The 14,790-nt window shown below is 36.3% G+C and overlaps 1 protein-coding gene across 4 annotated transcripts in view; it reads left to right on the forward strand.

The window, feature by feature from the left end:
• The window catches only part of Elp4 (elongator acetyltransferase complex subunit 4), a 205,347-nt gene that overhangs the window by 27,698 nt on the left and 162,859 nt on the right, over positions 1–14,790 (forward strand). For all 4 annotated transcript variants that reach the window (XM_027422316.2, XM_027422314.2, XM_027422315.2 and 1 more), the window contains exon 4: positions 11,885–12,013. In XM_027422316.2, coding sequence (XP_027278117.1) covers positions 11,885–12,013 — 129 coding nt within the window. The remainder of the gene's footprint in view (positions 1–11,884; positions 12,014–14,790) is intronic.

A 14,790-nucleotide genomic window follows, 5' to 3' on the forward strand; every position in this document is an offset into this window, starting at 1 on the left:
GACAGATAGGCAGCTACTAGCAGGACAAATATACAACTACTGGCTTGGAGTGTCCTAATATGTTTTGTAAAAGCTTGTAGCATCCTGTATATTTAACATCGTATCAGCATTAAATTCATGGTTGAAATTTAAAATTAAGATCAAGTTTGTCCATATTTAATATAGTTAATATTTAAAAATTTAAAAGGAATAGCATTACTAGGAGTTATCACAGAATAATAATTTATTTAAAATAAGCCATAGTTGATGAATTAACATAGCATCATGAATATTTAATAATGAAAGAATACAATAAAATATTAAAATCTTTATAATTCTTTCTCATGAACTTAGGGTTAACAAGTAAAAACTTCACTATCTTAATAAATTAAAAGTACCCATGTACTAGAATTACTACCCAAACATTGAGCTCATTTATTTAAGTCTGGCTCATTTTATCATGAATCTACTTTGATTCTTTGGTTTAAATTGAAGTGAAAGATATTAGTTACTTAAGAATTAATTACAGTAATATTTTTGCTAAACAGTGTAGCATTTTGAATGATTGCAGTTTTCTTTTCCTTCTAGCAGTTTGGTGTTTAGATATTTAAAGCTTCTACTTGCTATCTATTTGTTTCATGACTCAGAAGACAGTTGGAAAGTTACACTGCAGCACTTAGTGGAAGGAATACAAAAACCTCCAATCCACGCATTCTTATTCTGCCAGAAAATGGCAAAAAGAAGTTTTAAAAAAAGACCCAAATAAACCCTTCAATAGTTGTATCTTATCTGAAATTTTTGTAGCAGTGACTCAGAATGAAAGTAAAATATTATATTACAAATACTTAAAAATTATATGTGGCCTTTGCATCATTTCACATTTTAAGTCATATGCTCAATACCTTATTAATACTATTTCCCCATGCATTTTTACATCTTCTAAATTCTACTATTTATTGTTTTGTTTAAAACTGTTATAGCTATATATTTTGTTCATATGGCTTTGCAGGCAGAGCTCAAAATCACAATGTTTCCTCTACATCCTGGTCAGCATCTTATTGCTTTCCAAATCATCAGCCATCTATGCCCTCTTTAGTGCTTCATACTCTGATGTGCCTGTTGAGCTAAAATTGTGTTGTTTGACCCTCAGGGTGACTCTGCCCCAGCCCCTGGGTACTAAGAGAGCTTATTTAGAATTCCAGGCCCTCCCCTGGCAGCCACACTTGGAGCTTCTGTAGCACACTGAAGACTAAGAAAATGACATGAAAGAGTGCAGTGCTGCTGCCAGTGACCTACATTTGTAGCCAGCTTTTAAAGATGGCATGGGACTGGCTTTCCAGTAAGGAAATGAAAGGGAAAAATGAAAGCAGAACTGTGAAGGAGAATAAGCCTGCACTCCTAGCTCCTGACTTCTGGGAAACACTGCTGCTGTGATAGGAACACTTGTCTGACACTGATGTTTTCACCAGGACACAGAATTGTGACAGCAGCAGAGTTAGTTGACTGTGATGTTTATCATCCAGAGGGTGAAATTTATTTAGAATCTGAGTGTAGATTTTCATTTCTCTTTTGTTTCTTAGCCATCTGAGAGATCTTCTGCAAGTCACTTAGGCTTTTAAGACAGGGGTGGTGGATAGCATATTCCAGAATTCTAAGTTAAACATGAACGATCTGGGGGATTACTTTCTAAAACCTAAAGCACTTATTCCAGCCCTAAATTTGCATTCATTTTTTTTTATTTTATTCTTGAGAAAAGAACTCATGTGTCTCAGGCTGCCCTCCACCTTTTTATGTCCCTGAGAATGATTTTCACCTTTTATCTTCCTATTCCACCTCAGTGCATTGGGATTACAGGCATGGACCTCCACGACTAGTTTTATTGTGGTACTAGATATAGAATCCAGGGCTTTATGTTTGCTAAGCAAGCACCCCACCAACTGAGCTACATTCCCAGACTATTAATAATTTATTTGGAAGACATAAACAAGAATGGTGGTGACTATTTAGATGTTATTCACTCAAAAATATAGTTAAATTATTGGAATGATTATATAGCATTTTATCATTCTTGAAAAGAAGCCATGCATTGTCCCAATTAGGAATATTTAATATAAGCCTTTTTTTTTTTAGAAGAAATGGGTATTTGGTTGTCACTTTGAGAGCATTTAGTAACTTGAGGTTCTGAAAACTAGGGCCATTTAAGATAAAATATAATACTCATTGTCCTACTTATTTGAAACCATAAAATACAACATGAAAGGAGAAAGTAGTACATCACCTAGGGTCATAGATTGGATACAAAGGCTATGAAGATTTGTGACATACGGATTAACTTTATGGTGAGCAAACTCAAATAAGAGAGGATGGTTTCTTCAGTCAGGTGTGAAGTGTTTCAGTGCCCAGGCTTCTCAGAAATTTAAGTTCTGTCATTGTGAGCTAACAGCTGCAAAAGTGGCCTTACTATACCACATCCATTTTTTCAAATTATGATATGTTAATGAAATTAGGGGCCTTTATGATATTTACTGAAAGTCATGATTTCATTCTTCTTTACAGTGGAATAAATTTCCTTTGTGTTTTTGAACCATGTATTCTTTATTCATCTGCTGATAGGCAGCTAGGCTGGTACCATATCGTGCCTATTGTGAAGAGTGCAACAATAAACATGGATGTGTAACTATCTGTATTGACTAGATTCCTTTTGCTGTATGCCCAGAAATGGTATAGCTGGTCTCAGTGTTACTATTGCTGTGATGAAATACCGTGAACAAAAGCAAGTGGGGGGTGGGGGTATTTGGCTTGTACGTCTACATCACTGTTCATCATCAAAGGAAGTGAGAACAGGGACTCAAACAAGGCAGGACCCTGAAGGCAGGAGTTGATGAAGAGGCCCTGGAGGTGTGCTTCTTACTGGCTCGCACTCCATGATAGTCTGAATGTAATTGGCCCCCATAAGCCCATAGGGAATGGCATTATTAGGAGTAGGTATGGCATTGTTGGAGTAGGTGTGGCCTTTTTGGAGGAAGCTTGTCATTGTGGGGTTGGGCTTGGAGGTCTCCTTTGCTCAAGCTTCACTCAGTATGACACTCAGACTACTTCCTATTGCCTGTGAATCAAGATATAGGACTCTCAGCTCCTTCTGCAGCAACATATCTGCCTGCATTCTGCAATGTTCAGACATATTAATAAAGACAGTCTATGGTTGTCTTCATGTAATTCCCTATTGTAAGCTTTCTTCCTAAGACATTTAATAGGCCAAGCAGTGGTCATGCACACCTTGAATCCCAGCACTCGGGAGGCAGAGGCAGGCAGATAGATCTCTGTGAGTTCAAGACCAGCTTGGTCTACAAGAGCTAGTTCCAGGACAGCCTCCAAAGCCACAGAGAAACCTTGTCTCAAAAAAAAAATGACATTTAATAGAAGACACTGTAGAAGTAATATATAATCCAAATTTTATGTTTAGAACTATTTTATTTTTTTTTCTTTTATTGGTGTGTATTTTTGTGCCTTGACATTCAGAGGACAACTGTGGGAGTCATTTGTCTCCTTCCACCATGTGAGTCCCAGGAATGAAACTCATGTCCTTAGCCTTGGCAACAGGCAACTTTACCAGATAAGCCAAATTGCTAACTTCAGGTTTTATATTTTTATGTAGAAAATTAATAAATTTTGTATCTGAGTTCAGTATCTTTAAGAAAAATGATAGGAGGGAGAAGGGAACTGGGATTGTCATGTAATTCAATCTTACTTGTAATTCAAATTAAAAGATGAAACAAAGAAAAATGATGAAAATAATATGGCTAAGTGTTACTCTAAACAGATTGACAGTTTTTAATTTTATGTATACAAGAAAATAGGAAAGCTAATATCAGGATGCAATTATGAAATCATGGATTTGGCAACTTGGTCAAGAGTTGCCAAAATGCTATTTAATATTAACAGTCACATTATTAAGGATTAGATAAGAAATATAAATCTCCCTGTACTTCAATTTTTCCCAGCCTCACAACAGAATTAAGTAAAACTCAAGGATCAATTACATGGCCTAATTGCTTTAAGACCCTTCTGACTAGTACTTTCTAAAACAGGATGGTGTGGTGTTGATTTAGTGTTTACCGCTCTAGTTGGCAGCATGAACCTGGGAGAGCAGGGCCTAAAGATAAGGCTGATTAAAAGTCTCATGCAATAGCCAACTTTATTCAGAGCATCAGACAATTTATACTCTGAGGATTAAAAAAAGTCACCTAAAAATTCAATAAGAGATTTTTTTCCACTCAAATTATGAATAGTAGTACTAAAATCAATCAGATAATACTTCTACAGTGAATTTCCTTTCTTCAGATTCCTAGCTTGATTTGATGATTTGGAATTCAGACTATAGCCTCAGGATGTGTTTTACAAGTCTTTAAAATTATACTGCTGATTATTATTAGTGCTTACTTTTCATTTTTTTTTCTAGTTTTGCTTCATGCTTTGCCTAAAAGGCATAGTAACAATACTGGAGAATGTGTACTTAGGGGAGCTTTCAACTAGGTGAGTTAGCAATATTGCAACATTCAGACATACCTTACAGATTGATACAGTGCTAAGAGAAAGATGCTCCTGGAATTTGGCTTAGTCTACTCACATCTCAGATGTACTTAATCTAAAGTTGTATCCTTGATATCTGAGCCACTACAAAGATATGAGAAAACAGTACCACTAAACTAGTCTAGAACATGTCTTTTTATTTATAGTTTCTGTTTAATGTGTATTGAAATTTTTCCTAGTCTTGTTTTAAATGTCATATTTGCATGTCTAAAGAGATTAACACATTAGCTAGCTTCTCGCCCAGAATACTACTGTTTTCTATCCTCTGACCTGCAGTCACTGACATCCATGTTTTTTTCCACCCTGTGTGTTTTTCACAACACTCTCCTTTCTATCATCCAGAGCACTGGTGATATCACACTTTTTTTTTAGGGCAGAGACATTAAAATTTAGCTCAACTGATTTGATTTATAAATATTAAACTCTAGTACCTAGAACTTACAAGGATGGCAGTCACAGAGTCAGTTGGGAAGGTTCTCAGAAGTGTGGCATTGAGAGAAAAGAATGTCAGAAAGCAGAAAACTTATGCCCACGCCCTGATCATGCCCAAAAATAAAATTAAAAAGTAGATCTTTGGCAATCACTTAAACACTCAGAGTATAGGAAATACCTTACCTCTTTAAAAGATGTTTCACTTTTGCAACCAAAATTTAACCTATAACTTAGATCTTAGAATGTTGTTCTAGATACTTGATTGATTTCCTTAGGAAAAGTATCAGTGGAACAATTTTATAGAAAAATATGATATTGGTAGTCTTTCCTAGATGTTCCTTTTATGGACTCCTGGCTGAAATGTTAAAAATTTGTATTTGAATAGCAGGAATCCCAAGCTTGGGTTTCACATGTGCAAATAGTGGTAACTTTGTGTCTGCTGATCTGGTGGTGATTGTGGAATGCATCCTTAGTGATCATTGTAGCATCAGCCTAATTTCAGCAAGCAAAGAGTGAAGAAAAATGCTTAGTGTTATTGAAATACCTTGAAAGAGTGACACATAAACATACTGTCATGCTCTCTCATAAATATATTATGAATTTTGTGTACTTAAGTGAAGTAGCTTTCTCAACATTGACAATTATACAATCAAACTGTTGATCAACTCTAATGTTGAAAATCCTGTCCTGCAGTGTCTGATATTTGGAAGAGATTTAATTCATTGTGTAACAAGCATATCCATATCATTAGCACACAAATTCACTTTCCTCTTTAATAACTGGTAAAATAAACATACCAAATAATTGCTCTGAATTAAGTTTCTTTATCTTAATTACCTATAAATATGTAATCTGTACAACCAAATTCATATGTCTGTAAACCCAGTATCATGTAAAAATTTCTTTAAAGGATTTGTGAGTAAGAAAACTTCAAGAAGCAGTATACTGTAATGGTTAAGAAATGTACCATAGCTGTCATGATGTTGTAGTAATACAATTGGCTTTTGACCACTCATGAGCAGTAATAAATATGTAGTGTTAACATAAAAAATTTTAAGGAAATTTAATCATAAAGCAAGACTTTCCAAACTCAAATGCTGTATTTATTGTTTTGTAACCTTGTACAACTTAATTAGCCTTTGTGCTCCAATCTTCATATGTAAAATGAGCTGACTCATGTTTGTTTCCTAAAATTTATAATATTAATTATTTAGGGTACTCATACTGGCATCGTGTAACATGTTAACTACTGAGTTGTTGGGTTTTTTTTAATACTGTTCTTACTATTCATTATTTTCTTTTTTGTTATTTGAAGAGATTTGAGCAAGTTGATCTTCCAGCTCTGGTCAGAGTGTGTGTGTGTGAGTGTGTGTGTGTGTGTGAGAGAGAGAGAGACAGAGACAGAGACAGAGACAGAGACAGAGATCTATTATTCTGTAAATGATGTTTCTTCGTATTTTTTCATTGAATTATTATGCCATTATTTTTACATACTATTATATAACTTTTTGTACATTCTGAAGTATTTAATTTTCTCCTGGAATCGTTTCCATTTCTTGCTCATTCACCTTGGTATTTGAATTCTGTGTCAGATGCTTTTCTCAAGTATTTGATGATTTCTCTCTGTATTCAGTAGTAAAGAATAGAAAAACTAATTGGACGGACTTTGTGTCTGAGCACATAAACCTTGAGCTAGTACATTTATGGCTCATAAGCTCATCTAGTGATATCTCTAATCTTCCAATCTTCTGGCATCTTTCCTGTTCTGTTTAAGATTGACTTCTGTTGTTCTGATAGCATAGCAGCTGTGCGTGTGTGTGTGTGTGTGTGTGTGTGTGTGTGTGTGTGTGTGTGTGTGTGTGTGTGGTGTGTTTTTGTACATGTTAGAGTGCAACTTTGATCACCCTTTTCTTGAAGACTTTCAATAAACCATCATCTCATCACATCTCTTTGCTATGCTTCTACTTCAGAGTTTGTCTGTTTGGCCTCCATTTCTGATGTAGAGGAGGGAGGAGTAGCATCCTGGCTCTGGAGGAACATATAGGAGGATCTGGGGTCTTGCCAGTTCCTTTTAAAGACTTTCTGCAATCCTGTGTTTTCACATAAATGGTGCTCCTAGGTTCCTGAAATTACTGGTTTCTTTTGTTATTAAGCCAGTTGTTGAGATTAGTGAAAGCCAAGTGGTAGAAACTGGACTGTTTATTATTTTTGTTCTTTTTTTCCCCATAGATCTCACAGAGATAATCACTTAAGATACAGAGGCATGGTATAAAGAAATATGCTTGTTGTGGCATTTTCACAATGTAAACAGCCAAAAGGTCCACAAGACGGAAATAGTGAACTGAATTTTGATTAAACAATGCAATGTAATATTTTAAAGCCATTGGGGGCGGGAAAGAAAGCTTTGCTTACAGCATTTGGTCACATTTCTAGCATGAATGTCTTCTACATTCTTACAGGAAAAAAAAAAAGAAAACCACAATCAGATTCTTCACAGCAACAGTTCCTGTAGTGCTCATTTCTTATCTGTCTATTGCTGTACTGAAACACCACAACCAGGGCAACTTATAGAAGAAAGAGTTTATTTTAGCTGGTGGTTCCAAAGGGTTAGAGCACATAATGGCAAGGAAAGGAGTGGCACCACTGTGGGATGCCACAAGCTTATATCTTGAACCACAAGGCTTTGAAACCTCAGAGTCTGCCCCCAGTGACATACTTCTTCCAGCAATGCCACACCTCCAAACCTCCCCAACACTACCAGCGGGGGAACAGATGTTTAAATAGGTGAGCCTAGGTGGATATGTCTCATTCAAACCACCACAGAGGAGTGTAGTGATAATACTTCCTAAGTTTGATGTAATAACACATTAAAATCTCTACAACACTTAGAAAACAGTCTGCAATAAGGTAAGCACTATGTGTGTGTGTGTGTGTTCTTTGATTCTTCCTAGACTAAAATTTAGTGCATGGTAGATACTTAAGAGTTTTATAATAATAAGACTTTAGTCCTGAAATAAGAAGTCCTATGTCAAATCATATGTGAAAATGTATTTGAGAGGCTAGAAAGATGGGTCAACAGTTGACAGCACTGGCTGCTTTTCCACAGGATCCAGCTTTGGTTCCAGCATCACATGATAACTCATTACTCCATTTTTAGGAGATCTGATGTCCTCTGTTTTTTCTCTATAGGCACCAGGCATGCAGTGGCACAAAGAACTGTGCAGGCAAAGTACTCATACACATTTAGAATAAAAAAAAAATTCAGTTGAAATGTATCAAAGATCCAAATATAAAAACTGAAAGTCTACTGTAAGAATTGAAACATCTACAGTCCAGAATAAACAGGGAAATTTTTACTACTAAATATAAAAAAGACAAACAACCAAAACTTTTAAATGGGGGAAAAAAAGGAGCTGGGATCCAGCTCAGGGGCAGAGAGCTTATTTATTTTTGAGGCACATGTTAAGTCCTCAGCATGGCAAAAGATAAGTCAAAATCCCTGGTAATGTCTATAATCCCAGCTCATGTGAGGCTGAAACAGAAGAGGGAGATCAAGGTCATCCTAGGAAGCAACAAGGGGAGGAAGGGAGGGAGGGATGGAAGGAGGGACGGAGGGACGGAAGGAAGGAAGAACAAAGGAAGGAAGGAAGGAAGGAAGGGATGAATCTGGGAAGTAGGAAACGCATGATGTATTCAAAGGAAGTCATGCAAATGCCCAAACCTGTGCATGATAAAAGATTGAGCATCACTGTTACCAGGGAAATACAAATTCAATCTCAAACTATACTGAATACCATCTAATTTCTACTAGTATAGCTTTATTTAAAAAGGAAAATAAGTGTTGAAGATGAAGTAATAATGCAATTCTTAATAGATTATTGTTCAGATGATTAAAATGTGTGGTTACTTCAGAAAACATTCTACTATTTCTTCAAAGGGGTAATTATAGGGTTTTCCTATGACCTGGTAATTCATACACACACAGGAAAAAAAACAAAAACTTGTATATCAATGAATTCATTTCCTCTGTAGTAAAATGGTACGCCTCTTTAGTAGCCTCCGGAGATAGAAACAATGTTAAGAGCCAGGGCCACAGGTACCCTTCTTCTGAAGTCACTGCTACTCCACAAAGCCTGAGTGAGCCATTGCAAAAATTCCAGTCACCATAGCTTTTGTAATAGTTCATGGTGTCAGGAGTTAAGGGTTGTGTGTGACAAAATGGGTGTTCTTTTCAAGTGTAAGTGTCACCATCTGCTCAAGGATTTGTATCTCTTAAAAGGGTGTGGCAACAAAACGTGGTCATGGACCTCATTTCATGTCTTCAGCTGCATGATCGATAATATTTGTTGATGAAGGTTTTCTTGTCCCGCCAGGTCCCATTGCTTCAGCCCCAAATAAACATACAGACACTATATTTGCTATAAAACTGTTAGCTAATTGTTAGGGCTTCTTATTGGCTAGCGCTGTCTTAATTGTTTACCCATTACTACTAAGCTATGTATTTCTTTCCACATGGTCTTGGCTTACTGGAGAATGCCCGGGCCTCTTACTCCTTTGTAGTCTATGTGGTGATTCTTTTGGTAGGCTCTCTCTGCCTACCTTTCCCAGAATTCTCCTCATCTCATAGTCCCACCTATCTTCCTCCCTCATTGGCCAAACAGTGTTTTATTCATCAACCAATAAGAGAAACATATATACAGAAGGACAACCCCCATCAAATATTAGCTTTTGCCTTCTGTTTAGGACATTTGTCCAGATTCCATGAAATAAGTTATGTTTGTTGTGACTGTGATTACTATATCTTCCCAGTATGTTTCTGGGGTAAAAGCCTATCCAGTCCTGTAGTTAATACCTTATTTATTGATTTAAGTCAGTGTCATGTGTACCAGATTTCTTGTTAAGACCAAAAATGTTTGTCACAATTGTTTCAATTACCCAAATATATCACTTTTCAAGTTTAAAAAATACAACATAAATAAAATTCTTTTGAATATTTATAGTAATATAACATTTCAAGTTAGAAATGATCCAGTAAATAGTTGGTAAGCTAAATTCAGTATATCCATTCAATATAACATTTGCTAATGAAAAAGGATGAAGTCCTGATGTATGTTACAACAACATGGATAAACATGTTAAGTAAAAGAAACCAGACATAAAATTTTGTACCACTATATAAAATGTTCAGAAGAGCCAAATTCATAGAAATAGAAAGATCAGTAGTTGACACTGGCTCTCAAAAATGCACTGGTTATCTTTGCAGAATGGTGAAAACATCCTGAAGTTGGATAGTGGTTATGATAGCTAATCTCTATTGTTAACTTGGTGGCAGTGAGACACCTGCAAGATTTGTACAGCACAGAACTGAATGTGGCAGTAAGGACATTTACAAAGATGATTAGATCATGAAAGCTTTGACCTAATCAATGGATTAATCTACTATAATATTCAGAATTTGAATAGGCTATTGAAATATGATGAAATTATGGAAGGTGGGGCTAATTAGAACTTATTCATTAGGAGCTTGCCTTTGACAACTTTATCTTAGCTTTGCATCCTTCTTTTTATACCTCTCTGTATCCTGCATCCTACACTCTGTAATCATGAGATGGGAAGTTCTATTCCTCCACATGCTTACACTTTTTTCGCCTAGCAACAGGCCTGGAAACAATGCAGCCAGATGGCTATGGACTGTATCTGTGAAACTGTGACCCAAAACAAATCCTTCCTCATTTTATCTTGTTTCATTTAGGTGTTTGTCACAGTAACAGAAAGCTATACTGTAAGAAATGCACAACTCTGAAATATTAAAAACCAATGGATTATAGACTCTAAAATATTGTGTTTACTTTCATTTTAAGTCATATAAGCTGAGCCTTGTGGTATATGTCTGTAATACCAGCAGTCTTGAGGCAAAGAAGGAAGGATCATAAGTTTATATAACACATGACAATAATAATTTTAAAGTTTCTTTTATAACTAATCAGTAGGTCACCTTACAAATAATATATTAGGATTCAGTATCTCTATATTTAATACAAGATTTTAAATTCCATTTTGTTGTTTAAAATGTAAAATAGGTTTTTAAAAATAGCAATTTGATATTGGGAAAATAAATTTCTTTATTCTCTACTGTTACTTCATCCATTATTTCAGTGATAAATTTTTTTGAATTCTCAAATTACAAACCAGTAAACAGATTGTACAATGATGTATTTAATCCCATGGCAAACACAACAGTAATAACATATAGTAAACTTAGTAAAAACTTAGTAAAAACTTAGTAAAAAAACTTAGTAAAAAAGTGCCGATTCCATACTTTTTATGTATATAATTTTTTTAGTATGTACTTTGATTCTTACTAAAATAGCAATTGATTTTTATGAATATAAAAATTTGGGTGGTTTTTGAATAATAGTTAATTGAAAAACATTGAACTTTATATCTCATATTATACTCCTTTTCTGTTTTAGAATTGTCTATGTTAAGGTCCAGAGATGTAGCTCAATTGGTAGAATGGTTTCCAGCATGCACGAAGTCCTCAGTTCAATCCTCAGCTCCACATAAACTGGACATAATGGTCACATTAGTCATGCTAGCACTTGGGAGACTAGAGCAGGAGGAGGAGAGGTTCATAGTCATCCTTGGCTACATAGCAAGTTCAAGTATGCCCTGAACTGTACAGGACACTTGTCAGAAAGGAAGAAAAAAAAGAGAAACGGAGGGACGGAATCTCTAAATCATTCTGTTTGCGCTTAAATCAATTACAAGACACCCATGTTTGTTTAATGCATTGGAAAATTCTAGCATTGCTGACATTATGGTTCAAGAAATTAACATATTTAGCAATGATGTCATATAATGTGTTATTCTGTTTTCTTAGGAACTCCCTGCACCACTACTTGATGACAATGGTAAAAAAGAGCTTGAAGATGTTCATAATTCTAAAACACCAGAATCAGATGTTAACATGAAAATAGCCTGGCGATACCAGTTGCAACCCAAGATGCAGGCAAGTCTACATACAAACTGCCTCGAAAATGTACAAAGCATTTCTTGTCACTTTGTAGAGTCTCTGGGTCTTGTTTGCCCTGCTTGGTTTTAGGTCTTGTGGCTTTGGGCCAGTTTTTCTTTTTGAAATGGGAATATTATTCTGTGCCGTTGTGTATTAGAAATGTTTATGATATAACTTGTTTTCTTTTGTGTGTGTCTGTTCATAGAGGCCAGTTTTATGTGTCTTCCACCTCTCTCCTCCTTACTTCCTGAGACAGTATCTTTCACAAAACCTGAAGCTTACTGATTCAGCAAGTACAAACAAAATAATTTAGACAGCTTCTCCCTTCTTCCTCTCCTTCCTTCCTTCCTCCCTTTCTTTCCTTCCTTTTCTTTTTTTCTGGCAAGTGTCCTGTGTAGTCCAGGGCATACTTGGACTTGCTTTGTAGCCAAGGATGACCATGTAGCAAGTCCTTGAGATATTCCTGATAAGATTGCCTATGATTTTAGAAGGGACTTTTGAACATTGGGCTTCAGAGTTATATTAGATCTTTGATATTTGAGACTCTTACAGATGGACTAAATGCATTTTGTATTAAATCTGAGACTTTAGAGCCAGAAGTGGAATATTATAGTTTAAAATTATGTGTTTGGCTATTTAGTTGGTAAGAGATCTTGTCTTAGTCTGGGTTGCTTTTGTTGTGATGAAACACCATGACCAAAGCAACTTGAGGAGGAAAGGGTTTATTTCACTTACAGTTCTATACAACAGTTCATTATCAAAAGCAGTGAGGGCAAGAACCTAGAGGTAGGAACTGATGCAGAAGCCATGGAGAAGTGCTGCTTACTGGCTTGCTGCCCTTCCTTGGCTTGCTTCCCATGGCTTACTCAGCCTGCCTTCTTATAGAACCAGGACCACCAGCCCAGGGATGGTATCACCCACAATGGACTGGGCCCTCCCTCATTGATCACTAATTAAGAAAATGTCTTACAGCTGGATCTTATGGAGGCATTTCTCAATTGAGGCTCCCTCCTTGCTGATGACTCTAGGTTGTTTCAAGTTCACATAAAACTATCCAGCACAGATGGATTTATAATGATTAACTTTCAATGTTAACTTGAACTAGATTTAGAATTGCCTAGGAGACACACATGTGCTTCCAAAGAAACTTAGCTGAGGAGAGAAGACACACCTGAATATGACTGTACCATTCCATAAGCTAAGGTACTGAATTTACAAAAAAGAGAAAGCACGCTGGGCTTTGGTGGAGCACGCCTTTAATCCCAACACTCGGGAGGCAGAGGCAGGCGGATCTCTGTGAGTTCGAGGCCAGCCTGATCTACAGAACAAGTCCCAAGACAGGCTCCAAAGCAATAAAAACAAACCCTGTCTCAAAAACAGAGAGAGAGAGAGAGAGGGAATGAGGGAGGGAGGGAGGAGGGAGGGAGGGAGGGGAGGGAGGAGGGGAGGGAGGGAGGGAGGAAGGGAGGGAGGGAGGGAGGGAGAGAGAGCACACATACAACATGGATATTCTGTCTGCTGTCTGACTATAGAAGCAATGTGACTGACTAGCTTTATATTCTCCTGCTGCCATACCTTCACCATGTCAGACTGTTTGAGGGAACTTTGAGCTATAACAAACTCATTTCTTGTCAGGTAACTAATGATAGCACTGAGAAAAGTATTACAGTACTTCACGCTTCATATGCCACAGTGTTTCCTAATTAACTATTCCTTTACCTTCTTCATCAGGTGAGGCTTCTTTGGGAAGATAGAGAACTTATCTTATTTTCTCCTATATTTCCACCATATTTTAATGCCTAAATCATGAATAATAATAAATACAGGTATTAACAGTTAATAATAAATGTGTTTATTAATTTGGTCAGCAAATATCAAGTACTCACCCATAAGCGGTGTACCAAAACATGTATATTAAGTCGTAGCAAGGTGTTCTTTTACACATATACTTTATTTGAATAACAGGATTTAAAACTTTAATTTAGACAACTATGAACAAACTGCAAATTAGAGAGTATTTGTGCTCATATATAAAATAGGGAATAATTGGCCTGGAGAGATGACTCAGAGGTTAAGAGCACTGGCTGCTCTTCCAAAGGTCCTGAGTTCAATTCCCAGCAACCGCATGGTGGCTCACAACCATCCATTATGAGATCTGGTGCCCTCTTCTGGTGTGCAGATATACATGGAAACAGAATGTTGTATATATAATAAATAAATAAAATCTTAAAAAAAAAATAGGGAGTAATTTTCCTTGTATAAGTTGATCCTGTAAAATGAACAAGGAAAACTGAATTTCTACAAGTCAACAACAATATGAAGAGGACATTTTTGTGACTTTTAAACTTATAGATCAGATATCTGGTTTCAGTTACAATAAAAGAAATTTAGTTTAGAGCCGGGCGTTGGTGGCGCATGCCTTTAATCCCAGCACTTGGGAGGCAGAGACAAGCGGATCTCTGTGAGTTCAAGGCCAGCCTAGTCTCCAGAGCAAGTGTCAGGATGGCTCCAAAGCTACACAGAGAAACTGTCTCAAAAAACCAAAAAAGAAAAAAAGAAAGAAAGAAAGAAAGAAAAGAAAGAAAGAAAGAAAGAAAGAAAGAAAGAAAGAAAGAAAGAAAGAAAAAGAAAAAGAAATGTAGTTTAAAACTATAATACTGCCCTGTCACTGTTCAATAATCGGTGTCACGGTGTTCTAAAATATTTATCAAGATACTTTATTACTAATAGAGGGAAAGTCATACTCTCCTTCTTGCTGATAAAAGCACAGATGG

This window comes from Cricetulus griseus, chromosome 6 (assembly GCF_003668045.3).
Source record: "Cricetulus griseus strain 17A/GY chromosome 6, alternate assembly CriGri-PICRH-1.0, whole genome shotgun sequence".
NCBI classification, from domain to species: Eukaryota; Metazoa; Chordata; class Mammalia; order Rodentia; family Cricetidae; genus Cricetulus; species Cricetulus griseus.